This window comes from Nomascus leucogenys, chromosome X (assembly GCF_006542625.1).
Source record: "Nomascus leucogenys isolate Asia chromosome X, Asia_NLE_v1, whole genome shotgun sequence".
Lineage (NCBI taxonomy): Eukaryota > Metazoa > Chordata > Mammalia > Primates > Hylobatidae > Nomascus > Nomascus leucogenys.
Genome location: NC_044406.1, coordinates 38,427,478 through 38,440,363, shown reverse-complemented (window position 1 = coordinate 38,440,363; position 12,886 = coordinate 38,427,478). Strand labels below are relative to the sequence as shown.

The 12,886-nt window shown below is 42.8% G+C and overlaps 1 protein-coding gene across 4 annotated transcripts in view; it reads right to left on the bottom strand.

Moving 5' to 3' along the window:
- Nucleotides 1–12,886, bottom strand: part of HUWE1 (HECT, UBA and WWE domain containing E3 ubiquitin protein ligase 1) — a 152,541-nt gene that overhangs the window by 28,451 nt on the left and 111,204 nt on the right. For all 4 annotated transcript variants that reach the window (XM_030807541.1, XM_030807545.1, XM_030807542.1 and 1 more), the window contains 9 exons: nucleotides 12,471–12,685; nucleotides 8,597–8,808; nucleotides 7,682–7,864; nucleotides 3,776–3,948; nucleotides 3,275–3,423; nucleotides 2,447–2,522; nucleotides 1,561–1,659; nucleotides 841–974; nucleotides 486–654 (listed from right to left, as the gene is read on the bottom strand). In XM_030807541.1, the coding sequence (XP_030663401.1) occupies nucleotides 486–654; nucleotides 841–974; nucleotides 1,561–1,659; nucleotides 2,447–2,522; nucleotides 3,275–3,423; nucleotides 3,776–3,948; nucleotides 7,682–7,864; nucleotides 8,597–8,808; nucleotides 12,471–12,685 (1,410 nt within the window). The remainder of the gene's footprint in view (nucleotides 1–485; nucleotides 655–840; nucleotides 975–1,560; nucleotides 1,660–2,446; nucleotides 2,523–3,274; nucleotides 3,424–3,775; nucleotides 3,949–7,681; nucleotides 7,865–8,596; nucleotides 8,809–12,470; nucleotides 12,686–12,886) is intronic.

The window sequence follows — 12,886 nt, the reverse complement described above, 5'->3', positions numbered from 1 at the left end:
TTGACGCTGATGGGGAAGGAAGAGATTCACTCGTTCTCCCGAAAAGATGCATCCTGGATGAATAGAGTGAGTATGTTCAAATCTGCTCCCTAAAGCCAAGCTCAAAGGTGACCATTCAAACCCTCAAGATCTTGTGTTACGGACATAAGGATTACTGATTGCCCTGCCACTGTGGTGTGCACATGGGTGCCTGATGCAGTCAGCCTTGGTCTCTCTTTTTCAATCAAGCAAATCATCAAGTTGTCCAGGCTCTAAAATGGCTGCCTATTTACTGAGGTGAAGGGAACAAAAGCAGCCTCTCACTATTCCTTCTCCTAAGTATACACTAATGAGACAGATGGATTCAGATATCCCTTGCCCCAGGAAGTCAGCATAGGAAAAGAAGTGCTGTCTGTATCAGATCGGTTTGGTCCACTGCTTGGCTTACCCTAGAGAAGGGTATAAGAATCAAGAGAGAAAAACCCAGCTGAGCCCCTGTATCTTACTAGCACTGGAGAACATGTTGTCAAACTCAATGATGAGATCATCCTCCCGGTCAAAGCGCTCAAATCGGACCAAGGGAGAAGCGTTCATATCAGGATAATCCTCATCCAATTCCATCTCAGAGCCATCGTCGTCATCGTCTTCATCTCCCTCTTCACCTTCATCATCCTCCTTAAGGGAAAATAGGAGATGGAGAATTGCTGGAGGTAAGGGTTTTCTGAAGCCTGGTGCCATGGCCACATGTGCACATGAGGGAGGGAGACGCTGAGGCTAGCAACCCAGACTGTTGGTTTTCTGCAGCTCTATGTTCCCATGGAAGAGGTCATCTGAACCAACCCAAACGCAGTCCCCCCTCACCTGATCATCTTCCTCATCTTCCTCCTCCTCCTCCTCTTCATCCTGACTATCATCCTCATCCTCGTTACTGCCACTGCTGTCCTCTTCCTGAGTGTGCTCCTCCTCATCCTCAGGGTCCAGGATATTCATGGAATCTAAAACAAAGGGAGCACATTGGAGGACTAAACTGAGTAGCTAGAAAACAGGCTACTGTGCAGGCCAGCAGGCTGAGTGGGAAGGTGATGGGATATCTGACTCTATGAGAGGAAGAACCAGATCTGGGGTGATGTACAGACTTAGTGAGCCAGACCCGATTTCCTGAGAGTGCCAATCAATGCATCAACACACTGAGCAGGGTGGCTGAATGTGGAGGCTGGCTAGAGGGTGGTGCTTGAGGAGCCATGGTCTAGGACTTGGCCAAGTCTGCTGGTGCCCCCTTGCCTTTTCAGCCCTACTTTGCTATTGACTATATCCTGTTGGCAAGAGGGAACCTGGAGCGATGATAGCAGGCGGGTGAGAAGAAAGCGAACCAAGTAAGAAGTGACAAACTTTGGGCAAGCAGTAGTAACATGTTATTTGAAAAACTGGCTGAGGATAAAGTGGATGGTGTATGTCAGCGCATGCAGACAGATGCTTCCTTATTCTGCACATGTGGGCAGCTGCCTCCAGGAAAACCCTAGTGTAGTGTCTATCAGACGTGCAGGGCAAGAAGGGAGGCCTTTCTGGCCTCGGCACTCTCACCTTCTCGGTTGGCCTGCAAGGTGGAAGCTTGGCTGAGGTTGGAAGGAGCTTCATCCATCAGCACGTCCTCTTGTGATTCATCCTCTCCACTTCTGCTCACTGAAGGTTACAGAGCAGAGCCTTCACTGAACAACAGAGGACTTCCCTTTCCAGACTGGGTGCGTCTAAAGTAGCTATGTACACCTAGCAAATATCCACTTTTTTTTGGATGAGGGAGAAGACCTGGATTGTCTGCTGTCAGCTAGCTAGGTGAGCTTGGCCAGTCACTTTACCTGTCTGAGTCTCAGTTTCCTCATCTGTAAAACAGGATGATCACATCTGCCCTGCCAATCCCACTAATTGTGAAACCACAGAGGATACTGGGTATAAAAAAGCTTTGTAAAACTTAAGAATACATGTCTACTTGCATTTATCCTTTGATTTCCTTGATCAACAAAGTAAAAACAAGTAACACATACACCCTCAGAGCCAGGTGACAGTAGGGTACCTTTGCCATTTTCCCGCTGAGATTTATAAAGGGCCACCCTCAGGGAATGATCATTCTTTTTACACTACTTCACTGAAGAACTGAAAGGAAGTGCTTTCTCACCCTACAGCCTCCTCTAGGCCTCCATGAATAAACACTCTTTTGATGTGCTTGATGTATCATCTGTATCAATGGCCACTCCCACCACCTCCCCCACACAGGCAACACTTGAGACTGCCACAGGCCTGTAGACGTCTTGTGAATTTCTCATCTGTAAGACCGTCAACATCAAGACAAGCAGCGATCTAGGCTGGCTATGAGCCCTTAGGCAGAGCTGAGCAAGCAGATGATGAGAAAAAGGGTCCTCCCAAGAGAGACTGAGGCAAAGGAAGAGGCTATACTCAGTTCTGGGGCTCTCACCTATAATTGTACTGTTCCCAGATCCGCCATCCCTCTCAAGCAACTCATCTATCAGGTCCTCCAGCTCATTCTCAACCTGGAGAGAAATAGAACATATATATGGATGCACACAAGTCTATCATTGTGCTAGCACCGAAACCCTAAAAAAGGCCAGCAAAGGAGCATACATTTCTAGGATAACATGTGACAGAGGATGTTACGTGAAACCACACATTCAGTGATAATTAGCACAGAAACTACCACGTGCTACCAATCCACAATCAGACTATCCTTCAAATTGGTCCATCCCAGTTATCTGATACTGGGTGGTCTTTATACTGTCCAGGAAGACATAATAGATCTCTTTAAAGCCAGCAGCTTAGGACCACAGGCCCAATTTCTTACCCAATGCTACCAGCTCCAGAAATTACAATGCTTTCCTTTAGGGTCTTTAGAAGACTGCTGTTTTAATGCCCCAGCAAGAGCTGGTGCTATAGGCATAAGGTGGTGTTAAGGAGCTTCCAATAATGACCAGAGCCAAAGTAAATCAAAGACCCGGGGCCCAACGGTCTCAGGCCAGCTTTCTACTTCAACATTTCACCCGTGCCTAAGTTTTCTGGTTGGGATCTATATCATTTCATAGTACATGGCATCCTGGCCCTGCCCCCACCCCTCTTTTAATACAGTACAAACACATTTACTGAGCATCTACTAAGCATATCACCCATGCTCCTCTGCAAAGCAGCCAGCATTGAGGCAAGGATCTAAAGTACTCACCCACCCACACCACCTGGCAAGGGTTTGGTTCAGCGCCGCAACAGGGAAATGCTGGGTGATCTGCCTCCCTACCTGCATCTCTTGTGAACTGAGCACCTCAGGCTGCCCAGCAATCACCACTGAGTCGGTTTCAGCCTCCCCATCCATGATATCCCCATCTGCCACCTCTGTCTGAGTGACATCATGATCCTCCTCCTGCACTTCTGCTTCCCCAGGCTCGCCTGAAACAATCAACCAACCAGCAAAATAATCAAAGAGTGCCTATGTGCTGGGCACCATGAGGCAAGCGCAAAGACAATAAGGTCCCTTCCTTGGGCAAGTTTGAAAATTCTCAGAGAATAAACGAATGGGTGACAAAGGAAAAGACAAGGCTACGTGTGAGGATAGCCAAACAAGGCTGTATTTTGAAGGAATTCTTTGTGGGGCAGATTCCCACGCCACTATGACAGATCTCTGGAAGGCCAGCAAGTTCCCAGGGAAACACTACCAAGCCAGAACAGTTGTGACCCCAGGCCCATAAAGCAACTACTCCTACCCCTCCAGCTCTCCAGTCCATTGGCTCTGATTCCCTACCTGGGTCCTGCTGGTTGCTACTGGAATCTTGAGAGGCTCCTTGGGCATCCTGCTCAGACTTGTTCTTGCTAGAAGCACTCTTGCTGCCAAAAAGGCTACTGGGCTGGTTCACAATCCGGGAAAGTGTTTCCAAAGGCTTCAGAGCAGCATTGACTGTGTTGGCCATGTTGGGACTGAGATAAGGGAAGATAAAGAGATGGACTGAGCACAGAAATACTAGGTGTCTATCTTCTAAGTGACACTAAGCTTCTTACAATGGAATCTACTAAGAGAAAAGGGGCATAAGGTTGCACAACTAACACTCTACTTTTGTTTAGGAAAAAGAAAAATTGAATTAAATGTCTTCAAGGAACCCACCCTAAAAGCAAGAGTTAAATCAATGCCATATTTCATGGGGCCATAGAAAGCACATGAGTAACAAATTATTGACTGGAAATCAGAATGTATTCTGGATGACCACATGCAAGCAAGCCACTTCTCAGATGTTCTCGGGGTTTTTTTTTTACACCACCAGCATTTAGTCCCCAAACCCTAAGAGCTCAAAGGAAGGAACATGATGAAAGTTCTTTCTTTTTTTTTTGGAGACAGAGTCTCGCTGTGTCGCCCAGGCTGGAGTGCATTGGCACAATCTCGGCTCACTGCAACCTCCACCTCCCAGGCTCAAGTGATCCTCCCACCTCAGGTTCCCAAGTCGCTGGGACTACAGGCATGAGCCACCATGCCCAGCTAATTTTTCTATTTTTTGTAGAGATGTGGTTTCGCCATGTTGCTCATGCTGATCTCGAACTTGTGAGCTCAGGCAACCTGCCCTCCTCGCCCGGCTGATAACAGTTTGAAGTCCTGTGAATTTCAAATTATACTCTGTAGGGCTTCCTAGAGTTCAATAAAAGTACAACAGGGGCTGCAGTTGGAGGTGTGGTGTGATTTCTAAGTGTAATAAGCTGTGTGAGACCAACTAGGTGCCCACTAACACCAGAGCAGCTCTGCTTTTATCTGCTTTATGTGTGTATTTATGTGTGAGTCTATGTATGTATGTATGCATGTATGTATATGTGTGTGTGTGTGTGTGTGTGTGTGTGTGTGTGCCCACTAGTAGTACACCAAGATGGCAGTCTCTGATATCACATCACACTAAAAGTAACCAAGACTTGTCAGAACAAGTGATCCCAGAAATAGGGCAAGGAAGGGATAAAGTAAGCCTGGGATATCTCATTGTGCCAAGAAGCTTTCAAAAATTAATGGGACAGCTGGGAGTGATGGCTCGCACCTGTAATCCCAGCACTGTGGGAGGCTGAGATGAGAGGATTGCTTGAGCCTAGCCTGAGCAACATAGTGAGACTCTGTTTCTATAAAGAGGAAAAACAATAACAACAAAAATGGGGAGAAAAAATTAATGGGATCATTACCACAGGCCCAGTTGATCAAAAAGAATAATGACAGTAATGGAATTATTCATTACAAAGTGGAAATCTAACAGAAACCACCCTCCCACTTCATCCTCCCAAGAAGCTGGGACTACAGGTGTACATGCCCAGCTAATTATTGTATTTTTGTGCAGAGACAGGGTCCCACTATGCTGCCCAGGTTGGCCTTGAACTCCTAGGCTCAAGTGATCCACCAGCCTCAGCTGTGATCAAATTTAGCATCACAAGTATTGGGACCAAGTGGTATTTACCTGTCTCCTGACGTGATGTGAGAAGGGCAAATATCACCCATGTAGTATTTTTGCCAAAAATGTTTAACCTGACCCTAACCATTAAGGGAGCAATTACATCAACGTAGACTGTGAGATGTTCTATAAGACATCAAGCCTGGATTCACCAAAACAGGAAAATGTCATAAAAAAAAAAAAAGAAAAGAAAAATGTGACAACCAAATGCAACATGTGATACTGAATCCTGGATCAAAACACTCTCCCTCAGAGTATAAAGACATAATTGAAATAACTGGGAGTATGTGTATATAAAATTGTATAAATTTAGTATTATTACTGGTAAATTTCTTGGATATGACAATGGAACTGTACCCATATAAGGGAATGTTTGTTCTTTTTTTTTTTGAGACGGAGTCTCGCTCTATCGCCCAGGCTGGAGTGCAGTGGCGCAATCTCGGCTCACTGCAAGCTCCGCCTCCCGGGTTCACGCCATTCTCCTGCCTCAGCCTCTCCGAGGAGCTGGGACTACAGGCGCCCGCCACCATGCCCGGCTAATTTTTTGTATTTTTAGTAGAGACAGGGTTTCACCGTGGTCTCGATCCCCTGACCTCGTGATCCGCCCGCCTAGGCCTCCCAAAGTGCTGGGATTACAAGCGTGAGGAAATGTTTGTTCTTAGGAGACAGATGATCAAGTACTTATAGGTAAAGTTTTACAGTGTTTGCAACTAATTTCAAATGATTCAGCCCCTGAAAGGACAGGAAAGGAAGAAATAAAGCAAAATGTTCAGCAATGGTTAATCCAGGTAGACACATGGTGTTCATTACAGTACTGTGAGTCTGACATTTATAAATGTTTCAAAAAATTGATAGGTTTGTTGCAAAAGGACAATTTAGTCATCTTGAAGGGGCCACATAGGTCAAAGGTGCAATAATTTGAGCATGAAAAAGTGACTGCAGTGATCCAAATAAATTCAATCACTAGTTTAAAAAAAAAAAAAAACAAAAATGAAAAGTGGAGTCCATAATACGACTTAACAGAAAGCCAGAAAAAAATCTATATTTGAATCTCGAATGTAAATAGAAAGAAATTAAGTTTTTGTACTGCCTTTCTAAGAGAAATTGTATTTTAGCACAACCAGACATTCCCTGTGAGGCTAACACAGAAAAATGCCAGTTAATAATGTATTCGAAATGAGAAATTAGAAAGCTTTTATTCATAAGCCTCAAAGAAATTAATTGACCCAGGCAAGAATTATCAACTGATGTTAAGGCTATTATTTAGGTATATGATTGATAGTGTAGACATTTGTAAAGTGCCAAAATAACAACAGAGATGACTTTCTAGTGAGAAGAAAAAGTGACAATTATCATGGGAGATGTGTCTCCCATGATACAATATGAGCTATACATCACCTAGGCTACACATTTCAGCCCAAAATGTTTAAACTGCTTCAGTAAGCCTCTAAAGCCTCTAGATCTAACTAGAAGTTTACAGAAAATATCAGGAGTAAAGGATTAAGTTAAACTACACTGCAAGGAAGCAACTGCACCAATTTTAGAAGGCAAAAACATGGTCGCTTCAACAAGCTAGAATCATGAATAACAAAAACAAAATAAAGATCAAAATAATTTAAAAAAATTGTATTAGAGTAAGAGAGATTCAGAAAACATAGCCAGATGTAATACAAGTCCTTAATTGGATTCTGGTTTGGAGAAAAATGCTTAATTATGGATTTGGGCATTAGGTAGGATGAAATTTATTTTCATAGCAAGGAAGTGACCAGTAACTGAAAATAAAAACAAAAATGCCCCAAATTTCCCCCAACACAATAGCTTGTATCATATAATATCATGTTAGTAAAAAATACATTATTTATGCATGCAAAGAAAAACACTGAATGAATAATAAACCAATAAGGTAATCATGGTATCTGGGTGGTAGGAATACAGTGTCTACTTCTTATTTTTACTCATCTATATTTCTTATAATATACATATAATCTTCTAATAAGTGGTAATTTTTAAAGTAGGGGGAAGCTTGAAAAAAAAAAATCACTATTATAGTTCAACTCTTGAGTTTATAGCAAGTAAGAACCAAGGCTTTAAGAAAGACAAGTGCTAAAAGCCACAATAAGAAAGACTTGGGTCTCCCACTTGTACCCAAAGTTTTCCCACTACACCAGCTACCTCCACATCATTCATGTAGTGAGGCTGAAGAGAAGGAAAAGCCTGGGGCTGGGGCATGATTTTACCTGGACAGGTCTAAGCTGTGAGGTACTCTGGCCAGGTCATTAACCAGTCCCTTCTTCAGGAAGAGCCGAATGATGTTGTTCATGCCATTGTGCTGGGTCTTCGCTGTGGCACTGCTGTAGAAGCTGGAGGTGGAGGGGCAGGACTCCATGATAGTACTGATGATACACATCACTGCCTGAAGCCTGAGAGAGAAGTTTGACATCTCTATCATGAATATAGCCATTTCTCAGTCCAAGTCTTCACAAAATAGCCTCAGATAACCCTTCTGCAACTTTTGTATTTCCTTCTGGAAATAACATCTAAACAAACAGGTGAGAACACACTCCTTAAGGTGATAGCATTCATTTTCTCTTTTTTAGACAGGGTCTTACTCTATAGCAGGGTGGAGTACAGTGGCGCAATCTTGGCTCACTGCAACCTTCCTAGGCTGAAATGACACTCCCACCTCAGCCTCCCAAGTAGCTGGGACTACGGGCGCGTGCCACTACGCCCAGCTAATTTTTTATAGAGACGGGGTTTCGCCATGTTGCCCAGGCTGGTCTTCAACTCCTACTCCCAGCCTCAGGCAATCCACCGGCCTTGGCCTCCCAAAGTGCTGCGATTACAGATGTGAGCCACCGCACTCAGCCCCGACTTTAAATAAAATTTAAAATATAAGATCAAATAACCTGCTCAACTTCCTTGAAGACCCTAAAAATACACTTAACATTTCCCTTTGTTTTCTCTAGGTTTACCCACTTACTCTAATGGTAATCAGTGCTCTGGGTATTTTCAACCACCAGAACTATTTGAGCGGACCAGAGAGTACATGATGCCAGTATGACAAGAAGTTTTGTTCAAGTGCAAAACCACCCATGGACTAAGAATAAGGGGATGCTCTTGGCTATCAGCCCTGGGTCAGGTATGAATCTTACCTGGCATGTTTCTCTGTACTCTCAGCCATAGCCAGTGCCCGTCCCAGGGCTGCTTTTACTTCATTCACTAGGGCCACCTGGGCATCTGTGCCACTCCCTGCAGCAGCCAGGCTTGCGAGGAATAGGCGGGCGAGGGCAGGGGTGTCCTTGTCTTCTGCATTCTGGGTATGTGGGAGCAAGTGGTCCAGAACAAAAGCTAGCACACTGCAGTCCTAAAAAGTCATGAATCATATTTAGTTACGAGCACAATTATGCCATATCACTTGCACAGGACCAAAGATACACACACACATAGTATTTCCTTAAGTCACCCAATGAGTGATTATTAGGTCCACTTTACAGATGAAGAAGCCAAGGGTCAAAGATACAAGCAAGTAAGGAGCAAATCCAGATTTTAGAAAACTTCCAAATGCCACCCATTTCCCACTGCACAGCTTATACACTGTTATGTAGATGTATTTTTAAAAACATGTTTTAAAAACTTTATTTTTATTAAAATGTTTTTAAGGAGATGAGGTCTTGCTATATTGCCCAGGCCAGAGTACAGTGGCTATTCACAGGCATGATCATCGCACACCACAGCCTCAAACTCCTGTGCGTTTGTTCTCACACCTCAGCCTCCCAAGTAGCTGAGACTACAGGCATGTGCTATTGTACCTATCTTAAAGTATTTTTACATGTGATATTTAATAGAACTACTTACAGCAAATCTATAAATAGATTCAGTATTTTCTCATTTGATAAGCGGTAATCTGAAGCCCCCTAAAAAAGTGGCTTGCACAAAAGAATTTAGTCAAGGGCTGAGGATTCAAACCTTGATTCCTAATTAAGTGCTATAAACCCTTCAGTGTTCAATTAAATTGAAATTATTTGCTGACACCTACAATGTGCCCAGGACCCTGTGCTACAATAGAAGCTGGTAAGAGCTGAGCAAGAGACAGCAGAGTCACAGAAACTAATATGCAAAAATATTTAATGCAAAGTTATTTAAAATAACGAAAAAGGCTCAATAGAGGAAGGAAATTAAATCAGACTCTTCTTTTTTCTCTAACTATAATTCCTGCCTAGACAATTCCTTATCTTAGAAACAAATTCTGTTGTCATTCAAGCAAATTTTGGATGAAAATACACTGAACATTTTGGAACTACATAGGTGACAGTTGCATAACACTGCGAACGTACTAAATGCCACTCAACAGTACACTTTACAATGGTTGACTTTATGTAAATTTTACCTCAATAAAGAAAATGCATTGAATAATTTGAGAGTCTGGGAAACTGAATAAAGTGACCCTGTCAAAACAAAACAATTAGAAGTAACAATTTCCCAGTATTGAATCCATACAAAGTTAAAACTATTTTCTCAGTAACCACGTACAAAGGACTTAGCTTTGGAATCACAGCCCTAGCTTCCTATTTTAGCTCTGCTACTCTGTAATATGGTCCCAGGCAAGTTACTTACCTCTTTGAGCCTTCTCTCCTCTATTAAAGAGATCACTATCAACAACCTTGCAGTGTGGAGGTGAGGATTAACAATAGTATTTATAAAGCACTTACCAATACCCAGTACTGGTAGGTCACTGGACACATATTAGGCAGATACTTAGTAAATTTGTAATTAAATATCTTAATCCACAGGTAATGCTATTATACATTATGAATACAACTGGCATAAATGAGTTAAAGCTTTGGAATAAAGCCTGGCTAGGTGTGATGGCTCATGCCTGTAATCCTAGCACTTTGGGAGGCTGAGGCGGGAAGATCACTTGAGGCCAGAAGTTTGAGACCAGCCTGGGCAATACAGCAAGACCTCAAAAAATAAAATTAGCTGGGCGTGGTAGCATGTGACTATAGGTCCCAGCTACTTGAGAGGCTATGGTGGGAGGATCACTTGAGCCTAGAAGTTCAAAGCTGCAGTGAGCTATGATTGTACCACTGCACTCTAGCCTGGGAGACAAAGTGAGACTCTTAAAAAAAGGAAGCCTATTTATGTATTTATAGGACTTATGTCCAGAATATATTTTAAAAACTCAATAGGAAAATAGAATAAAAGAGCTGAACAGACATTTCCCAAAAGAGAATGAACAAATGGCCAATAAAGACATGAAAAAAATGGTCAACAGGAAAATGCAAATTTTAACTATAATGCAATACCACTACAAACCCATTAAAATCGGCAAAATGAAAAAACACCAACTGTTGATCTCCCATATGCTGCTGGTAATCATATAAACTGACCTGGCCACTCTGGAAAACTTTTAGCATTAGCAGAACAACTATCATACTCTAGAGCTCAGCAATTCTTACTCTTAGGCATATACTACCCAACAGAAATTGGGTAGTTTACGAACTTACACATATTCATAAGAATGCTCATAGCGGCACTATTTGTGATAGCTCCAAAGGCAAAATTACCCAAATGTTTATTAGCAGTAGAATGGGTAAAAGATGTATTATGGCACTAGAACTCAAGATAATGGTTATCTTGAGTGAAGGTGAAATGGTTGGGAGGAAATGCACTAAAGAACAAGGAGGGCAGCTTCTGGGGAGCTTGTAATGCTTTATTTAACTTGGCTAGTGGTTACCTAGGAAAAATAGACTATTTAAGATTTGTGGTTTTTTATACATATATTAAACTTGGATTAAAGTAAGAACAGCTTTAAAAATGGCAGTTGTTTTCAAAGACTGCAACACTAGTGCCCCTACTCACTCTCAGACCCTTTTGCCACTTACTAACCATAAAATTACAATGTGATCCACAAAACAAGGCGCCCTTACGGGAAAAAATATTTGGGCACCCATTTTACGTATGTGGGAACATGATATAGTTTCTCAAAATGCCCCACTCACTTAAAAAAATCTAACCTGAGGATAATCCCGCATCAGGACACTTCATTCTTTTCCACAGCTCTACTAATGACCATTTAAGGCTTTTCCTTTTTATTACCAATACTGCTACCACATCTGGTGTCTTTGCACATGTGTGAGTACATCTGGAAGATAAACACCTATATTCTTATTTATATGGTTTATTCAACTGTCCTTTAGACACTTTTACTTAGGTGCCCCACAGATACTTCTCAAAACTCATTTTCTCTTCAAACCTTCCCCACCCCATTCTATTTTCTTGTTAGATGCCAACCCATAAAAGCAATTAAAAAACCCCCACAAATCAAGAAACATCCTTGAGTCTTAATTTCCTTTTTCATCTTCCAAACCCAATTCTTGTCCATTTGTACCTTAAAAATATTTCTTAAACTCACCCATTTTCCTCCAACTTCACCAAGATCGTACATTACTAGATTACTCTATTAGATTCCTAACTGGTCTCTCTGACTCCAGTCTTCCCTCTTCAATCTCCACAATGCAGAACAAGGCACTTTCAATAGAACAAATCTCAATAACTCTCTCTCTCAGTGAACCTAATGGAAAAAAGGCCTAGCTCTTTCAAGTTTTGTTTGAGACGGAGTTTCGCTCTTATCACCCAGGCAGGTGTGTGATGGTGCGATCTTGGCTCACTGCAATCTCTGCCTCCTGGGTTCAAGTGATTCCCCTGCCTCAGCCTCCCGAATAGCTGGAATTACAGGCGCCCGCCACCATGCCCGGCTAATTCTTTTTTGTATTTTGAGTAGAGATGGGGTTTTGCCATGTTGGCCAGGCTAATCTCGAACTCCTGACCTCAGGTGATCCGCCTGCTTCGGCCTCCCAAAGTGCTGAGATTACACGCATGAGCCACCGCACCCGGCCTTTCATGTCTGAAGATGCCTCTTCTCACTCATTACTTGGGTTAGCACTTGGCATGCACAGCTTCCCAGCCGGCACCCAAATGATGGAAGTACAGTATAACATCTTAAATAGAAGTTGGAAATATTACCTCTTTGATCAGTTCAGACTGGCCCACAGTGTAGCTGTAGTTGGCAATCAGGGTAGCAATACCAACATAGGACCTCACCAACTCTGCCAGAAGACGAAGGATAGTGGAGGTAGGCATTAAAGGTTTGCTGCCCTTGCCTTTCTGTTTGCCTTCCTCAGAGGCCCGGTCCCCTTCTTTATCTTTCTTCCCATCTCGAGACTCCTCTGGAGTTGAAGCTGTTGAGAATAGTCAAACACTGGTTCAATTCCACACTGGAACACTGGCAAAATCAAGTCTTAGGTGGAAAAGAATGCTATTTCTCCTCCACCTGTACAAACTGAATGCTCTCGTGACACTGCAGTGGAAGAGCAGAGAACCAGGATAACTCAGGTCTCAGATGTATGTGGTTACAGTACAAGAGGGATGCTTTGCCCAAC